This window comes from Oculina patagonica, chromosome 4 (genome assembly GCF_052425735.1).
Source record: "Oculina patagonica isolate OP01 chromosome 4, crgOcupat, whole genome shotgun sequence".
Classification (NCBI taxonomy): Eukaryota; Metazoa; Cnidaria; class Anthozoa; order Scleractinia; family Oculinidae; genus Oculina; species Oculina patagonica.
In genome coordinates this window covers 57,256,929-57,276,798 of record NC_135761.1, presented here as the reverse complement: position 1 = coordinate 57,276,798, position 19,870 = coordinate 57,256,929, and the positions used below count along the sequence as shown (strand labels likewise).

The following is a 19,870-nucleotide window of genomic DNA, read 5'->3' as shown; positions in this document are numbered from 1 at the left end:
CATAGAGCGGTTTTCACTTGAGTGTCGAAAGTAATTTGCGTTTGCTTTGGTTTTGCGTTCACTACGCTTAGTGATTGGTTTAAAAATTTCGCGCCACTTTCTCGGCCAATCAGGAGTAAAACCAAAACCAATCGTGACTCGCTCGCGCACGTTTTCCCGCGCTTCGTGCCAACTACATGTATTTGCTTCGAGTTTTGATTGGTACGTTCACTGGATTGTCTGTGACCTTTGTGATTGGCCAGAGTAATTACTTTGGTTTTGGTTTTACGACACTCAAGTGAACTGCTCTAATGTGAAGAAACACACTTAAATATGATGCAAAATTGTTAATTTATTATTATGTGACCTGGCGTTTGTTGCGACGATTTGGAGTTATTTTTCCATTTACTTCGTGATAAATGAAGCGAGGAAAGGTATATGTTTTTTGTTTTGGTTTGTTTTTTTGTTTAGTTTTGTTTTTCTTTCAGCTATGCTGGCTGTTCACGAAATTTAAGCCTAGAAAAAAGGCATTAGCAGAGCTCTGCAAATAAATAGAATAAAAATATTTTTTCTTTTGTTGGTGTAAATTCCAATTAAGGACTGATTCGATCTTTTTAAGGCCAAAAAGGTTTTCACGGATTTCTGTAAACCTGACCTCTATAAATGCACCATGGACGATGCTTGGTTCATGTATATCGTGTTTAGATGTAGTGTAACAGGGTGTACTGGTTCAAAACGAATTTTAAACTAGGCATCTCTACTAATTAAACAATTTGTAACTGTACAGATCGGAAAAAATGCCACGCCCTTTCCATTCCATAATTCCATAAATGAACATGTATATTTTCTTTAAGTTGATTTAACCTTCCCCCCCGGGGGGGGGAAAAAAAATTATTAAAAGTTTCAAAAAAAAAATTATAAAAAAAAATGCCAAAAAATTTTTTTTTCTTATATGTTTTATAACATCTTTTATACCTTTTTAGACTTTTAAGATCAGTAACAAATCGTTTTATTACTAACAAAATAAACACTGATCGCCCAAATAACATCTACTAATTTCAATGTTGGATTTATGGAACAATCACTTTTTAACGAACGATGGTGAAAATGGCTACATGATAAGACAAGAATACGCAATGAGATATTTCAACAAACACTTAATTATATAGAAACTCTTGATTTCAACAAAGTGAATGTTATAATTACCAAAGTACTAGTAATAACGTTTTTGAACAAAATGTGGATGAAATTTCATATCAATCCGATGCAGGGAAGACTGCTGAAAATCTGATTAAAAATGTGTGATATGGTCTTAAAAAAACTGTTTTGAGACACCTTAATATATTACCGGGTACTTCACCTGACAAAATTTAGTGGAAGCCAAAATATTAATAAAATATAACTCACACCAGTTTTCATTTAACAAAAGTTAATCAATAATGATTTAAAAATCAGCAGCATATAAATTTAAAATAATTTTTTGTTTTTCACAGGCCAAACATCTCTGGGCATCTGTGAAATAAATTTGTATTCGAAATTTCACAAGAAATCAATTAAAAAATATTTCTGATAAGATAAAAAAAACATCTTCGCAAGACCAGGTTACAGTATCTCAAGGTTCATTTTTGTGACGTAAAACAATCCCCTAAAAATCACAGAAAACCTGAAATTTAATTATTTATGGGGCTGGATTGGGGACATATCCTGAATGACAAACTTGGAAATTTAAAAACTACCAAACCCCTCTACCATACGTACGTTATGAATCTATTCCGAAGATTTGCAAATACTTCCCAGCAACGATGGAAAATTTAATTAGCAATATCACAAATGAGAAAATAATATAGTACTAACATTCTTTGACAGAAATAATTATTTTCAAACTTCTTTAACTTTTTGTAATATATAATAACGATATCACAAATACACTGTCAGCCGATCTCCTTGAAAATATTTTAAAACTTCTTTAACTTTGGTAATATCACAAAAAAATTATTTGACAAAATGGACTGTCAGTCGATCTGCCTGTAAATTAAGGATTCATGCTCCTTAACAATATTTTTAAAACTTCAATCAAATTTGCGGATGTATAATTTAACCAAAACTTGCATAAATGGCATAGTGAATGATTGTTTATACACAATATTTTCAATGTAAACATACACTGAACCCAGTCTGCATAATTTGGCTTGGCCATTTAAATACAAAACCCTTCAACCAATAAATTACTTTACCCAACTGGGGGGCCATTCGTTTTCTGCATAAGAATATAGAAATATTACTTTAGGGAAAATAATAATAAAAAATATTAAATTGATTGCAACAATAAAATCTTACTCCACAGAAATGTTTCCTGAGTATAAAGCAAGAATAAACATAATGGTTAAGCCAAATAACATGCCAAAATTCTGGAGAGCAAATGCCTTGAGGTTCTTGCGAATGGAGGTTTGACCAATCTTCACAGACATTTCACAAGCTTCTTCCAGCTGTAAGAACAAAAAAGACAAATCTGTAAGAGGTTAAGTTAAACAATAAACGGCATGCAATGCATGCAGAGGCGATGACGTTTCCCAAGGGGGTCTTAACTAATTTTCAGGAAATTTGTTAAAAAATTAACGTATACTAAATAAAAGTAGCAGACAGCTTCTGTGTCGAATGATTGTTCAACAAATTTTGCGTTATCTTATAGTGTGACATTCGATATAAGATATTCAATAAGTACTTCTCGCAAACGACATGCAAGGTCAAGCGTTTCCATTGTTTTAGAAAATGTAGAGATGTGATCATGTCTGTCCACTGAATTCAATAAAACGCACAAATACATAATTTGTCTCTTTCGTTTATACTTTGTATCAGTCCTTTCTAACTTTCCAGGAGTATTTTGCTTTGTGTTTTTCGCGGCGATTTCTTGTTAACTCATTCGGTTCTATTGAGTCCTATTGATCGGTCGATCGCAACAGAAAATGGTACAAATTCCGCCCACTGCCTCTGGCATAAGGCTTGACTAACGTCATCGCCTAAAAAGCTTGAAAAAGCCTAAAACTAGGCAGATAAATAAAATGCCATCAGTGAAAAGTCTTCGGAAGAAAGTAAGTGTAGTCAGCTCCTTCCATTCACCAGACTCACTAGCATTTGTCTTTTACCTTCCAAGCAACAAACAATCTATTAATCCTAAACACAATGCTTACATTGCAGAGGCGGGGCAGCGTTTTGAAAGGTGGGGGGGGGGGGGGGATAAGGTACCCCAAGCCAAGCACATAGCCCCCTTTGGGGGCATCCCTCGACTCAAATTTCCCAAAATGTCTACGGTGTATCAATATTCAATTTGTGACAATATAAACTAGGAAGTTTAAACGATCCTGCTTCATGGTGCTTTTGGAATTGTTCTTTAGATGTCTGAGGCCACAGGTAATGTCAATTACAATCTTAACCAGTTGCAGACCTCTCTTAGTAGCGTTGTGGGGAAATAGGTTTCGTCCTACACCATATTATCCCGCCAAGCACGATCCTGATAAAACGATTTGTGTCTTGAAAAACCAATTTTATGCTACGCTACACTTTCGATGCTGAAATGTGGGGGGGTCTCGCATAGGGTGTTCCGGGCAAAACGCCAATATTTTTAGCCATAATGGTCTTGTTTAGAGTTACAAACGAAGAAATATACAAATATAAGTTATATTCTTAGTTTTTTGGTATCTTTTAGGGGTCAAGAAAAGCTGGAGCCACACCTAGATTGGTCTCTTTTGGGCTCTTTTAAAATCGCGAACATCCCCGTCCTTTTATACAGGGTCCCCCCTCCCCCCGGATCCTTTCTACGCATTTGTCCTTTTCGCATACATTTTTCAACGCAATGTACAACGCAAATGTACACTCTGAGAGCAGCTTCAACAAACGTGCAACCGAGTAAGTCCGACTCAAGAGCAAACGAAGATGTCATACGTTAAGTGGTCTCAGTCGGTCAGCCGCTCAGCATCTCGGTGCAACCCACAAACAAAAATATCGAGTGATGGAGTCACGGACTTGGGTCTCAATTGAATTTATACACGTGAGTGTGGGTGCCTCTAAAAAACAGAGCAATGTCTTCTATTGATGTCGGCAAACAAATTCACATTGACTAACAAACTGCAGCATTGACTAACACGAGCTAACTAATCATAAAGTTCATTTTTAATCATACGTGATTCGTGAAATGGTCAAAATACTCGTGATTTTGTGGATTGCCCCATCCCCCTCCCCTCCCCTTTACAACCTGAGTAGTACCCCGCCAAACAGGGCTTAACAATATTTTGTATTATAGAGTACTCGCATTCGCCTAATGTAAGCAACAGGGCAACATTTTCATTTGATCCAGAGTTGTTACATTTTGCGTTGTTATATTTCGCGTTAAAAAATTGTTACATTTTGCGTCAAAAGTTGTTACATTTCGCGTCAATGTTACATTTTGCGTCAAAAGTTCTTACATTTTGCGTTGATGTTACATTTTGCGTTAGTTGTTACATTTTGCAGCATAACACCCCTCCTTTACTAGCGCTTTAGAAAACACCTCAACGGAATTAACCCGAATTGCCCTTGGCCACCTGGTTAAAATTAATAATGATTTAAAAGTTTGAAGTTATTTTTTTTATATAGTTATGAACCAAAATAACTTCTCTAGCTATTTACACTTTGTTAGCAACAATGCAGGTTTAACAACTGACCCCCCACCCCAAATACAGATAGCCCTGGTACGCTCAGCTTACCATGTCAACCAAAGCAATGTAGATAAACATCCCTCCAGCGAGAGCATAGATCCACTTTACTGCTGATGTTGTGTAACCCAGCAACAATCCAATGACGAGTCCCAAATAACAAGAGCAAGCTGAGAGGAAATTGAATCCCATTGCCATTTTGTAAGACATGCCAGCATTGAGAAGAACTGCAAAATCACCTGTAAGACAGGTTAAAGACTTGAAGTTAAAAATAACAACTTACATTATTAGCACAATGTTGACAGTCAATTCAGTGTTAATAAGTGTGATTACATACCAGTACTTAATGCTTTTAAGCCATGTAACTTAAAAAATTGGCACACAGCGCACACTTCAAATTAACTTTGTTATTATATAGCTTGCTGCTGTGCAACGCTCTGTTTATTTTTTTTCACTGAGCTTAAAGCACCCTAGTCAGCCATGCCTTTGTTTTCATATGGTAGGGGTTTCGGTATTACATGTATATCGTGTACAGAGTGTGTCTAAACGAAAGAGATCACTTTAAACCACGAAATGTATAATTAAACACAACTTACAACATTGCAAAAGGATTTCACTTCACGATACAGTTTTCATAATTTCAATGGCATTGAAAACGGCAAATATTACAAATATGATGCTTTTGACATTGCTGATCCTAGCAGTATGCAGGACACCTGTCACACATGAAGCTAAATAGTCTGGCTCACCAAGGGTCTCTCCATAGTTCAGTGGTTATTAGAGCACCCACCTGGTATCTGAGAGAACATATGGTTCAAATCCTGACCGGGACTCAGTTTTTTTCTTTGTCCCACTCTCATGACAAGTACCAAAGTCACATTAATTTTTTGATGCACTTCAATTGATAAAGGAAATGGTCAGGACTGTTTAGACAGGAATCGCCCCTCTGCAAAAAGACAGGTGGTCTCTTCATGTCCCCCCCCCCCCACCCCCACCCAACCCTTAAAAGATGGTGTCTGGTTTGTTTAACTCCCACTTTATCAGGAGTTGAAACTAAAGATTTTAACCCCTTTGTGCCATTTCTCCAGCAATGCAAGTTTCATGCACACCAAATATGACAGTCTTAACTTGAGTTTTGAGGCCAATAAATGTTGTCTATTTGGTTATTCAGGCAGGTGGTGTCTTGCATAGCACCCCCCCCCCCTCCTTCACCTAGACAAGGTGGGTCCTTGTTGAGTACACTTGTTATGACCATTTCTCTACGTAGAAAAAAGTATTCTCTAATTACCAAGTTCGTGTGGCAGCTCTTCGCAGAATATTGCCAGTGCTGTGCTGATGCCAACATATGTTGAACTAGAGAAAGATGCTCCGATGGCCAGGCCGTCAATGAAGTTATGCAGGCTGTCACCAATGATAATCATCCATGCTACAGGGGCTATTTTTTTCTTTTCTGATGATATCGCACCATTCTCCACAACAGCCTGTATTCACAATTTGTAAGATTAGAAAACTCTTCAATAAAAATAGGGCCAAAAGATAAATACAGTGCTGTCATAATTAAAGTAATGACCAAACAAAATTTATAGTCTTTTCAAGCAAATTCATTTGCTGGCCTGTGTAAAGGAAATACAGTGTTGTAAGAAACACTTTTGGATACAATTACCATAATTTTGAATATTAATTCTGATGATCATTCATTATCATCACTCCCCATTGCATCATATTAACCTTAATTCATATACCTACTTAACTCAGTAATACTAAGTCAAGGCAGGTCGTGACAAAGTGTGAGGAAGCGAGGTGTGGGATCCATTCCGGTTATCCTAAATAGCACTTTGGTTAGCCTAAAATTGCACTCCGGTTAGCCTGAATGGCACTAAATGTGAGACTTTGCGAGACGGCGAGACTGATATCTTTTCTGTAAGCCCGAGATCTTTTTAGCCTTGCAAAACAAAGCGAGACTCCTAGAGGCGTCAAAGAAAAATTTGAGACGACGGGACCCTGAAATTTGGCTAAAATTTTGCGCAACATGCATTTTTGAAGGACCATTCACCACCCCTTACAGTTAGCTTAGGTAGCTTGCAGTTAGCCTTTTTATTGTGAGTTGGGATTTCTGCCTCGCATGCCTCGCTGCCTGGTCTGCACACCTTGCTGCCTCGCACATTTGTAAGACACAGTCAAGGCCACAAACCTCCCTTTTATATTGTTGATGGGTATTGTTCAAAAGTTGCAAGTTATTAAATACATCAACCAGAGAGAGGGTGTTTCATCACATTTCCAAACACTGAGAAGAGAGTTGAAAATAACGTGTGAGCAGAGCATTTTTGACGAACTTTGAGGTGTTTGCTGGCAATGTGGTGAAACATTCTCCATTAAGTGTTTGATATACATGACATCAGAATGGTTTAAGATCAGGTCTGGAGTAAAGCAGGGGTGTGTGATGTCAGGATTCTTATTCTTACTGGCCTTAGATTGGACCATGAGAAAGGTAACAGCAGACAGGAGAAGAGGAATACGATGGAATTTCACAACGGTGCTGGAGGACCTTGACTTTGCAGATGATATTGCACTACTGTCATCCAAGATTAGGGATTTGCAAGAAAAGACTGGGAGATTGGCAGAGGAAGCAGCCAGAGTAGGCCTCAAACTTAATGCAAGAAAGTGTAAGACACTGAGGACTGAGTTTGCTCGTAGCTCAGAGGGCGTTGTGGTTAATGGTGAGGATGTAGAAGACGTTGAGGAGTTTGTATACCTAGATGCTACGGTAAACAAAGAAGGAGGAGGTAGTAAAGATATTACGAACCGACTGCAGAAGGCACGTGGTGCATTCCAGAGACTAGGGATGGTATGGGCAGCCAGAGGAATAGGAAGGAGAACCAAGATACGCCTATTCAAGACTTTAGTTCGACCGGTCCTGCTATATGGCTGTGAAACATGGAAGATCACTAAAGCTGATGAACGAAAACTGAACAGTTTCCAATGCCAATGCCTGAGACGGATACTGAGAATTAGATGGCAGCAAAGAATTACAAACAAGAGAGTGGTTGAAATGGCAAAGGTCAACGCCATAAGCTGCGAGGTACGACGAAGAAGGTGGAACTGGCTGGGACACATACTCAGGAGAGAAGGTGCGAATGACTGCTTCACAGCATTGGGATGGACACCAGAAGGACAAAGAGCAAGAGGGAGGCCAAGGACAACTTGGAGAAGGACAGTGGAAAAGGAAAGAAACAAGGCAGGGTGGGCAAGCTGGGAGGTAGCCAAAGCGGTGGCACAGAACAGGCAGTGTTGGACAGAAAACGTGACGGCCTTATGCGCCTACTGGCGCGACGAGAATTGATGATTGATGATGATACATGTATCTTCTCAATCAAACTCAAAGTAAGGAGTAAAAGGAGAACTAATATCGTAAAAATCGATGCTAACTAAGAATGGATTTCCAAGCCACTGCCACGGTTATGGTTTCCTTTGTTTTAAAGACGTGTATTATATTTTATTAAATAAGTTTGAGAATACATTTAAATAGTCATACACATATTATTAAAACACTTAATATTTAAATCCTATCATCACACCAGAACATTAAGTACATGTACCTTCTTGGAATCATCTGACATACTGTTTTGCTTCACTCCATTTCCACAAACACGGATATCTGGTAACTGATGACTAATGCACTTGTTACTGTGGTGATGTTCTGGGTTGACGTTGTAAAGTTGCAGCTGAACGTCGGCAATCTCCGCACCAGGAATTTCACCCTTTGACTTGGTGTTTTCCTTAAAAAGTGAATTCAAACTAATTATTAAACAAATACGTCCACTAATGGTCGCTTTTTTCAGGTGACAACAAAAAATCAATAATAATAATAATAATAATAATAATAATAATAATAATAATAATAATAATAATATACTTAATTGACGACTCCCCCAATGGGGTTTTTCAGGGCCAATATGAAACAAATATTGTAAATGAACATAACATGGTTAAAAATCCCAACTAGCAGGAGGCAGACAAGTTGGCTATTTACAAACGCAGCCAAGGAGTTGAACTCGGGACTACCTAGAACAACACCAGCTAGTGGTCAGAACGGGGCTTGAACCCACGATCTCCGGATTACAAGTCCGATGCTCTGACCACTCGGCAACACTGCCTCCCATATCACGCTTCATTTTGTCTTTTTTAATTACCTCCAACTGTAACACCTTGTTCACACTTGGAACCTAATTTAAACCTGCAATTATGTGACATGCGGACCATTGTGAACCAGTCCGGGGGGGGGGGCCTTAAATTTCCTATACGGGTACATGTATGTGCAGCCCAAGGAGTCCCCCCCTCCCCCTTCTCGAGGAACCAATGTCACAAAATCTCAGACACGTACGTGAACAACTTGCTTTTCACTCACCATCACATTTCTACTATCATGTGTTTTAATACTAATTAGCTGATTAGCATCACACTCTTGTCAACATTCAAGCCTGAAACTGCAGACAACCAGAGAAACTGGCCCCCACTTGTTACGCTGAATTATTTTTGCCCCAGGCAACATTAAGAAATTACATGTAGACCTATTTTCATTCTGCAATTTCCTCCACTTATAAATTATATATACCTGGGAAATGTCCAACTGTAACTTGCCCCCCCACCCCCCCACCCTCCATCAGCCCCGGTTTCTGATTTTAAGTACTCCAGTATCAAAGATCACTCCCTTACTAGTCCATCGTCGCTTTCACATGTAGACTTCTGTTTGAATCTGACAATCATTTTCATGACATATTCCAAGAAAAAGAACAAATAAATCCCACAGATGATCACCAGGCATTTCCATAAGTATGAAGTGTCACCATCAGTACCAAAGCCAAATGTCTGTCAGAAGAAGATACATTTATTTAGTACATACATGTACATACATGTAAGATGTTCAATGTCAAAGAAGCTCTGCAGCCCTTTGGGCGGATGGGGAGCTCCGCTAAAATACTTTACTTCATGTACAAATTGAATAGCAGTGGAATCTTTATTTCTCAAGCCTCCAAGGAAAACAAAAATTGGTTTGAGAAATCGGGTAGTTTGAAAAATTAAGGGATGGAAACCACTTCTGGTTCGAGTTGTTGGGAGGTTCGAGAAGTTGAGGGTTCAAGAAATCGGGATTTTCACTGTCAGTAATACTTTGACGTTCAGATCAAGAAAGTTATGACAGAGAAAGATTAAGAACAGAAACAAATTGATTTTTTTTTTGTATTTGCTTCTAAACCAATAATTTAACATTAAGATTCATTTTCAAAATGGATTTTCTAAGATCAACATTAATTGCATGGTTTCTTGTAAAAACCTACATGTGGAATAAGATGGAACACTCCGCTTCCACTCAACACACCAACAGCAAGGGACACCATAAACAACAGAAGAATCTTGTAAAACGATTGATTCATAAACGGGACCACAAAGGCTCCAAGGAGCGATGCACAGCTGATGATTGTTACTGACAAGAATCCATACCCCCATGCTGAAACAGAGTTATAAAAAAATACAAAATATAACATTCTATATTCAAAATAATAAAAAAAATGGTTAACGTTTTCAAACAACTGTACATTCATGTGAACTCTTTTTTACCACTTTCCAAATCATATTTCCTTCCTGATTCCTTGCTTCAATTAAGATAAATATAATTTTATATTTAATGATTATAAAGAACTAATATTAAAGTAATCAAAGTTTTACTTTAAATTTTCCTCCTGCTTTCTACATTCCTACATCTAGAAAATAATTATCTGGCTTCCTACATTTTTGTTTCTTCTCTGTTAATCCAAGAGACTGGTAGATTAATAACCCTGCAGAAGGGTTGGTGGGTATTCATCCCTCTGAGGCTAATGCACACACAGAACTGATTCCAAAGGGATCCTGTTCAAAAATCAGACCTACTTCCACTCATTTGCAACCTGCTATCTGTACATGCCAGTGTCTGATTTGAGGACCTGCAAATGCACAGGTCCAATAGTCAAAGACTGGTCTGCTTCGGGACCAGCTATGCTATACAGTCAACTCTATCTTAACGGACACCTCTATAAGACGGACACCTCCATAAGACGGACACCTGGTGATGGTCCCTGCCGTTTTTCAGTCATTTTACTGTAACCAAACTCCCTATAAGACGGACACCTCTCTAAGACGGACAACAGACACTTTGAAATCATTAACGGACACTTGAGAAGTGTTTTTTATCATGCTTTAATATTGAAAATACTTCCAAATGTCGTATCGACCTAAAGAGAAGTTAGTCAGCGTCCTGAGGATACGTGTATACCAAGCTTACTAACCAGAAACAATGACGCTTTAACGGATTACTTCTCTGCTTTCGTGTATGGACACTAAAGAGGTAGTTTTCTACTTACAGTATTACAGTTTGTAGCTCTCAATTTTTGCTTTAACAAGCAAATACGCCCTTTTATTATTTTAGTCTTGTTGCAGTTAGTTAAGGTCTGTTTCACTGTGCAAAGGTTTAACTATTTTATCTCAGAATTACTGGTGTCACGTTACCTCGACTCTCTACAAGACGGACACCTCTCTAAGACGGACAGTTGCGGCCGGTCCCGAAGGTGTCCGTCTTAGAGAGAGGTGACTGTATTGGCATGGAACTGGCATGGAACTGGTCCCAGACCCACTTGTGCTTTCTTTGCAAAAGTTACTGACAAAAACAGCTGACTAGCTAAGGTTGTTCTGGTAGCAATCCAGACTGATCCCTGTAAAGCCTGGTTTTCACAAGTGACTCAAGCACAATCACACAAATAGGACAAATTTGGATCCTTGTTATTGTGCTTGCAGCAAGCATAAGCACAAGCATAAAACTGCAATGCAATGTGCTTTTGCTTGAGTCGAAGCCGTTTTCATGATGAAATAAGAGCTGTTATTCTTGCGCTTGTGCTTGCGTCGCTAGTGAAAACCAGGCTTAAGCTGAGGCTCATAAAAGGAACAGTTCCAAGTAAACAGGGCTGATGCAGCCTGAGTCAACACACAACACTCACCTTGCGTTTTACTTTGTTTAGCATCTTCTTCATCCTCTTTGTCTTCTTCCACCAAACACGCTTTACTTTCAATTTGCTCCACTATTGCTGGGCATATTGTTTGAAATTTTTGTGGATTTAATCCACTGGAATCAACAGAAAAGGATTCAAACAGTGCTTTGGCTGGGTAGCACTAAATCAAAATAAAAACAAATATAGCACATCAGTTTCAGCCTTGAATTGTAGAAAAAATATTGTTCATGTATATGAAATACACTCTTCATTAACTTGCGAGTCCTGAAGTTTAAAACCCAACTGACGATTGTGAATTTTTTACTGCTGTCAATCATTAAATAAGGCAGAAACAAACGAAATGGACCGAAATCTACCAATTATTACAACTGTCAGACATGACCTTTTGAACCTGCTGAACTGATCATGAACTAAAGATGATTTGACAGCAGCAAAAAACATAACTTCTGACTTGAGAGGGGGGGGGGGGGGGGTATAAAGGTTTTGCTCACTGTAATGTTCTTCGTTATTTTGTGTGTTTACCGACCTAAACTTGTATTAACATAATTGTAACACTGGCTGCCTGCCCTTTTTAACTGTATAGTTTTTTCAGGCAGCCAGACCCCTAATTATTTATTTACACTTAACACCAATTTTTTTCTTTTTGTCCCCATAGGGTTTTGTCCCTGCAGGGCCGGAACCCGAGGAGGCACCTTAGAAGTCCCTGCATAGATAGGTTAAATGTGTACATTCAGTGAATGGTACCGGAAAAAATCTCGATTTTAGTCAAAGCGGCTCGCAAAGGATTGCCCAAATGCTCAAAAAAGGATTGCCCTAATGCTCGCAAAGGATTGCTGGAACGCTCACACTCCAAATGAGCAACGGAAGTCAGTGCCGCAAAGGTTAAAAATAGCCTTCGCACTGTGATCAAAGGAAACATCTTTTGCTTGAAGAAATGGCTGAAACGTGTACCTGAAATTGAAATGATACCGAAACTGACATGGAAAGCACAACAGGCGTATCATTCAGGGACTGAGAGTTTCTTATCTTAGTCAGCGTCTGAACGTCATGAAAACAAGTGTAAATCGTTTACATGTTACGATGAGTAATAAACGAAAGCGTGAACTTTGTCATGCAAAGCAAGGTAATATGTGTATCGCTAACAAACTGTCAGTTTATTTGATCCAAAGAGTGGGTTGAATAAGGATCAAAAATTGTTTTCTCAAATCTTTTAATGTGCCATATTTTGTTACTCATGGAATTGTTAGGCTTTCTGACCTGGAAATTATTGTAAGTTCATCTTGAATGTTATAAGCCCGGAAATAAGCTTGCCTGTTGTCACCACAAATAATGTGTTATGTTATGTGTTATTTCCGCTAGGTAATATATTTGATTTGAACTTGTGAATTTTTTTAGGACGCAACGGTGTCACACAACAAGAAAATCCGTTGCAAACAATGTCGTGACGTACATGGCACTGTAAAAGGGAAGCCTAAATGTGTAATCCATCAGCATCAATAAGTAAAGGCAACAAAAAGACTCCACTAATTTTGGATTATTGCTGTACTTGAAGAAATTATAAAGAGGCAGGGGCAACTTAGCGAGAGCTATTACTAGTTGTAAAATTTAAGGGGTGAATAAAAAAGTTGTTGTTGCACCATTGCAAACCAAAAGAGTAGTATGTTTAACTATCTCAATGCATAATTTCCAGGGCCTGATGAGTGAATCTAGTTGGTGTCCTGTTGTAAAATATTACTAGGGTAACCATATGCATATTTAAAAAGGAAAACACTGCTTACAATTGAAGTTTTGGATTGCCTGTACGTCTTAGCTGTAAAATAATTAACCGATTAACTGAAAAAGTCACGCTATAAAAACAAGATTGATCAAGAATCTCTTTATATACCGTATACTTCAGCTCGGAAATCAAATAACAATTTTAAATGGGACTTGGAAACGTGTACCTAACATCGGGGGTTCTTATAAAGAATTCTACGCGGCCTTTTGTGGATTTAACTGCTGCCACGTGTGTGATCATTGACATAAAGAACAAAACGAGCTCCAGAAATTAATTACAAAGTTCAAACTACGTGTAAACATTAATGTTAAGATCTACTTCCAGAAATCAATTTATAACCACGTATTTCCTTCTGCAACTTTATATAAGATCTACTTACTTTACACCAAGACTAAACATCGCTTTCAAACAGCGGTTTCATTGTACGTTTGATGTCTTGTGAACTTCGAACTGTCTTGTGACAATCAGGCAAGGCAAAATATTTATTAAACCACCAACCTACGTGCGTTTTTCTTGAAAGCAAAACTAGGCAAAAATGATAATTGCTTTTAGCTCTGAGGAGATGCGATTTAGAAAAATCCTTTTATATTAAAGTTTCATTGCTTCACAGCGATCGAAGGGAAACAGACCAGCTCGAATACATGAAGATTCGCGATCGAACTTACCTTTGAATGCCCATTTTTTACTCCGTTCTCTTTAGGTGATCCAGCTTTGCTTGTCGTCTCTCTCGTAATGGAGCCAAGTTTAAGTTCTTTCAACAGAGAACTGAACTGTTGTAAACTCATAGATTTGTTTGTGCCATATTCTTCGAATAAACTATCAACAAAAGATTCTGGTGCGGGTCCATTGATGCTGCGAGCATCGTCATGAGAGAAAACGTGTGAATCTGTCCTCCAAATTAACGCCAAAACTAACAGCAGCACTACAACTTGGCAAACTTTTGGTGAATCCATTGAAACGATGCTCGATCACCAACAGAACACTGAAATATCCTGGTACGCATAGATGCGTGTATATGTACTGCATGTACACGTGAAATCCTTCCAGCTGACAAGTGAATGACGGACCACAGGTCACGAAGGAATACGCTTGGTATCCAGGCCTTCATTTTAATTTCGTTCCCAGATTGTTTCGATCGTGGTACGGCCGAGACCGCACATTTTTGCGAAATTAGTATGTCAAAATTATACCAGGCTAAAGTTCGAATTATGCTTAAAGTATTAACTGAAGTCACAATGTAGAAAAACAAAAGTAACGACATTTCAAAAATTTATTCCAGGAAAAAAACACAAAGTCAGCAAGCTGGCATAATTTAATGTAGCTTTGAATGCAGGAAACCACACAACACAGAGTGAAACCAGTACGGCCGGGTAATCATTATTTCCACACGGTTAAAACATCAGCTTTTTTAAAACACTACATACAATCATACATATATAATAAAATACATAATAAATTTCTAGTGATAAGCTAATTGTAAAGGAAAAGCTGCTTTCCACGAATGCCGTGCCTTATAGTACTTGCTTTACAAAGCTTTAGCCCCATTTACACGGCAGAAAAAGTTTGGCACGGCTCGGATAAAATTGGTACCCGTACCCAAAAAATAGCACTGACACCCTGTTTACACGTACTTTTTTCTACCATGCTAAACTGGGTTAAATGATGTTTTGGTGCGGGTAAAAGGCTCAAAACCTTGGCCAGCGTACGCGATTCTGCCTTTGTGCGCATGCCGCTTTTTCATTTAAACGTCACATGCGAGTTAGGTCCGGTTTAGACGCCGATCTTTTCATGAGCCGAACTTAATTCCTTGAATTAAGTACATAAAAAGATCGGCGTCTGAATCAAATTCATTAGAACGGCTATTTCAATTTGGAACGGCTCACCCGTTCTTCCCGCCTGGCTTGGCCGAGAATTTCGCCTGTGGAACGCCTTTGGAACGGCTTTGATTCAGACGCCGTACTTTTCATGTGCCGATCCTAATTCATAAATTACTATAATGCATTTTATTATAATGTATTTATTTTTATCGGAACTGTATTAGGAACGGCCTCGGAACGGCCAAAAAGTACGGCGTCTGAATCAAGAGGCGTACTTTTGTCAATTTGGGTCGGTCCAAATTCGAATTGAGTTCGGCTCATGAAAAGAACGGCGTCTGAACCGGGCCTTAGTCGCGCATCTTTTCGCCTTGTTCCCAGAAGACTAGAAAAGGGTGAAGGTATATGATTATTGTTAAAATGGCAGCAGTGAATGGCTTGTACTTCCCCTATTAACGACGACGATTATTTATTTGTATTATTGTTTTATTCTCCTCACATGTTTGTATCAACTCCTTACATCATGATCTTCCAAGGCAGAATTTCAGCTTTTGACTCTAACACTAACGATCACAAACGGGAGAAAGCGACCAAAGAAGACTGCTGAAAGTCACGCTAGTTCTTCCATGAATGTTCATGAGGTTTTCTTGGCAATTGTTTTTCTTTAAATACGTGTCTAAAACTCTGCCATGTCGATCGAGTGGTTTTTTTGCAAATTTATTGAACGAAGTTTCATAAGAAAAGAGTTGGTTCTGTACGGCTAATCGTTTACACTACACATTTTATTCTAGCCGGGTTAGATTTTCAGGAACGCGTACCAATTTTATCCGTGCTCGGACTACCTCGCGACTAGCCGGACCTGACCACTTTTGTAGAGAAAAAGTCAAATCAAAACGGGGCCATAGGCGCCTATTGCCCCGTTTTGATTTGACTGTTTCTCTACAAAAGTGGTCAGGTCCGGACTAATTTTTTGACGGGTCCGTACTCAATTTTCTCTATCGTGTAAACGCGCCTTAGGTCCGAGCACGGATAAAATTTTGGTTCGGCACGGGTGAGGCAAAAGGCGCGTTTACACGACACAAAAACTTAGGTACGGACTCGTCAAAAAGTTGGTCCGTTCCCGTCAAAATTTGGTCCGCACCTAATCATTTTTGTAGAGAAACAGTTAAATCAAAACGGGGCCATAGGCGCCTATGGCCCCGTTTTGATTTAACTGTTTCCCTACAAAAGAAGTGATAAGGTGCGGACCAAATTTTGACTGGTACGGACCAATTTTCTGACGAGTCCGTACCTAAATTTTTCTGTCGTGTAAACGCGCCTAAAGTGGTTTACACGACAAAATTTATCCGTGCCGACCATTTTTTTAGGTACGCGTACCCTTTTTACCCAAGCCGTGCCAAAATTTTTCTGTCGTGTAAATGGCAAAGGGACTCTGCTTGTCTTACGTTGGAAGGAAGACTGTTCCATAAAACCGCGCCGCTATAGGTAAAGCTATTTTTGTAATAGTTAGTGCGCGGTAGGGGAACATTGAGTTTGTTCTCAGAGTCCCTTAGATTGTACGCGGTTTCTCGTTTTTCAAATTTAGAGAATAGATAGTCTGGAGTCAACCCGTGCAGAGACCTGTACTCCATTGTGGCTCTTTGAATTTGCTGCTGGCGAGCTAGATTTTTCCATCTAAGAACGTCAAATAAATCACCAGCGTTCGCGTCATAGTTTAAAAAGGTCAAAACACGGGCTGCTCTATTTTGTAGCTTTTGTAGCTTGTTTGCAAAGTAATCCCACAGTTTCCCCAAACAGTATTGAAGTAGTCGAAATGCGGTTGTATTAGAGCTCTATATATATTAGTACTTCTTGCATTGTTGCCTTATCTCTTTTTGTAGAAAGTAAGTAAGTAAGTAAGTAAGTAAGTAAGTAAGTAAGTAAGTAAGTAAGTAAGTAAGTAAGTAAGTAAGTAAGTAAGTAAGTAAGTAAGTAAGTAAGTAAGTAAGTAAGTAAAGTCTTTATTTAACGAGGGTAGCACTAAAATAGCATAAAAAACACTAACAAACCAGTGGCCCTCAATAATTATTTACAATAAAATATAAAAATACTCAGAACAATACGAATATTAAAACTATGGATAAACTATGAAATATTACGAATAAAAATGCAAGAAATACAAGATAAAATTTTAAAAAGGTAAAAAGAGTAAAAGTGTAACTAAATTACAGAATATAATGATTTAAAAACTGCTGTTCTTTAAAAATTCTCTTCCAAAGAGAGTTCCTAAAAGCTTTAATCTTTAATAATTTACGCATAGACAGGGGTGGGCCGTTCCATTCTTTACAAGCAGTCACGGTAAAAGTTCTGCCACCTTCAGTTAATCGTTTTATAACTGGGTGAACAATATTTAAGTTGGCATATCTTGTAAATCTTGTATAGAAAGGAAAAACTTAAAATGCAACGGTGGCACTACAGTAAAGGACACTTTTAGTAGGCTAATACTTCGACTAGTATGACTGATCTTCTTCAGGACCAGATGCTATAATGGAAGAAATAACAGTTCTAAAATTTGATATAATATTCTTGGTTTGCATGCATGTGACGTCATAAAATTCTAAACTCAAAATCGTGAGCTCTCCTAAATTTTTATCTACACTAGAATGAAGGTAACCTAGAAATACATCTTTTGTAAGTTCTCAGTCAACAACGCTACTTAGCTGTCGTCAGGGCCGATGAAAAGATCAAACAAGAGACTATAAAATACTATTCTTCTTTATTCATTGATCCACCAAACTTGTTAAACAAAAGGCAGGGCATGAATTTTTTTTTTTGTATTGGTCATACATTCATTGCAAAATGCGTTCAAAGAATTCATTCATGACAAGGATTAACATGCCATCACGTCCTATGAAGTAATAAACTCTAAAAAAAAAAGAGCAAAAAAAGTTGTAGAATCTGGAATTTCGCAAAGTTTGAAATCCGGCCCAAATCCACAGTGTTGGAATCTGAGTCGTTGAAATCCGGAATACACGGTGCGAAAACCGTAATCCAACACTTTCTTGGATTCGTTTGCATGGGGCGAGACTCAAGGCGCGTTTACACGGCAGAAAAATTTGAGTACGGACCCGTCACAAAAATGGTCCGGACCAGTCCACTTTTGTAGAGAAACAGTTAAATCAAAACGGGGCCTTAGGCGCCTATGGCCCCGTTTTGATTTGACTGTTCCTCTACAAAAGTGGTCATGTCCGGACCAATTTTTTGACGGGTCCGTACCCAATCTTCTCGCTCGTGTAAACGCGCCTTCAGAGTACCTACATTCTCATGGTTCGCAAGAAATTTTTAATCAAAGTCCACGAGTCACGGCCTAGCCGTTAGTAGTAGTAGTTTTTGTTTTTGTTTTTTTCTTTTCCCCGTCGCATTTCAGCGCAAAATAGAACGCTTTCATTTAAATTGCTAAGAAAGTGAGTCTTGAAGGAAACAAAGGCTGTGCTTGTTCCTTTGTGATTAAACCTGGTCTCCTGGTAATTCAATTTCTACTTTATTCACTAATAGCAGAATTACATAATCTAGCTAGATTATGTACTTCTGCTAATAGTAGATGATTAACATATAGAGTAGCCTTATGCGAAACATCTCAATTAGATCAGTGCTTGCTCTGATACCACTTTGCTTTTTTGTTGTGTTAACACTTTGGTAGCTCTTTGCGGCCTTCAGTGAAAAACAAAAACAAAATGAGATCAGCTAAGCCGGCTTACCAGGTTTCAGCTTTACTTTTGGTTTTTGCATTTATTCAGTCAATACAAGGTTACGCCGTGCCGCACTGCCTGCCGCACCGAAAGCGGTGCTGTGAAGATTAACAAATTTGATTCTAATTGAAAGGCGAAAATTTTTTAAAAAAAATAAAGAGGTACTGAAGAAACTGAAATCCAGGACGCTATATGTTTTGAGAGAGGATTTAAAAGTTCTGGAATGAAAACCAATGTTACAGAGTGTAATTATTGAAAAAAAAAAATACGCTTGGTAGTCACGGACAACTAAACGTCACCAAGGAAGTATTTTTGTCATCATGTACTTCTGTTTTTGTAAATGATAAATTAATTCTTTTCCAAGGGACGGCTCTTTTTATTCAAAGTTTTTATAATTACAACGCGGTTCGCGGTTGCTTGGATTCGGAGTAGACATACCAAACACTTCGAGTGCACATTTGAGCCCTAAAGGAGGGTCTGAATGGGGTTTAGTGTTTAGTGTTATTTGCCCATAATTTTTAGTGTTTGGTGTTGCAGTGACCAATTAAATAATGTTTACTGTTTCCGGAGAAACTACTGTTAAGTGTTTGGAAGGTTTTTCGTGAAAACCCCGTAGTCTTTTAGCATTGTAAATTCTTATCTACTCTTCGAAAATCGGTAATAAAGTCACTCATGAGCTTAGTGAAAATTTTCGGATTTCTCCCCGGAAATCTTCGGTAGTCGTCGGAAATCTTCGGTTGTCTCCGGGCATCTTCGGTAGTTTTCGGACATCTTCGGTAGTCATCGAAAACCTTCCGAAATGATCGGAAATCGTCGGAAAATGGTGGAAAACTACTTGATATACTAATTA

At 38.4% G+C, this 19,870-nt stretch overlaps 1 protein-coding gene across 2 annotated transcripts; it reads right to left on the bottom strand.

Moving 5' to 3' along the window:
- Positions 1–311: 311 nt before the first annotated feature.
- On the bottom strand, positions 312–14,542 carry LOC144650838 (metal cation symporter ZIP14-like). Of its 2 annotated transcripts, XR_013570210.1 has the most exons (9): positions 14,144–14,542; positions 11,690–11,861; positions 10,001–10,170; positions 9,381–9,533; positions 8,264–8,443; positions 5,956–6,148; positions 4,719–4,906; positions 955–2,465; positions 312–843 (listed from the first exon to the last, which is right to left on the bottom strand). XR_013570210.1 is itself a non-coding variant. In XM_078510600.1 (8 exons), the coding sequence occupies exons 1-8, from the start codon at positions 14,429–14,431 to the stop codon at positions 2,313–2,315; spliced, it is 1,497 nt and encodes a 498-aa protein (XP_078366726.1). In that variant the 5' UTR covers positions 14,432–14,542; the 3' UTR covers positions 927–2,312. The 2 variants fall into 2 exon arrangements, 1 of the variants encoding a protein (XP_078366726.1); XM_078510600.1 differs by lacking the exon at positions 312–843 and having other exon boundaries at positions 927–2,465.
- Between the last annotated feature and the right edge of the window lie 5,328 nt (positions 14,543–19,870).

Excerpts from the sequence above, each read along its gene's own strand:
- LOC144650838 (XM_078510600.1), bottom strand. The coding sequence starts at position 14,431 with ATGGATTCACCAAAAGTTTGCCAAGTTGTAGTGCTGCTGTTAGTTTTG. Across the intron at positions 11,862-14,143 it reads TAAAAAATGGGCATTCAAAG|TGCTACCCAGCCAAAGCACT; the intron begins GTAAGTTCGATC and ends ATTTTGATTTAG. Across the intron at positions 6,149-8,263 it reads TGTCAGATGATTCCAAGAAG|GCTGTTGTGGAGAATGGTGC; the intron begins GTACATGTACTT and ends TTGTGAATACAG.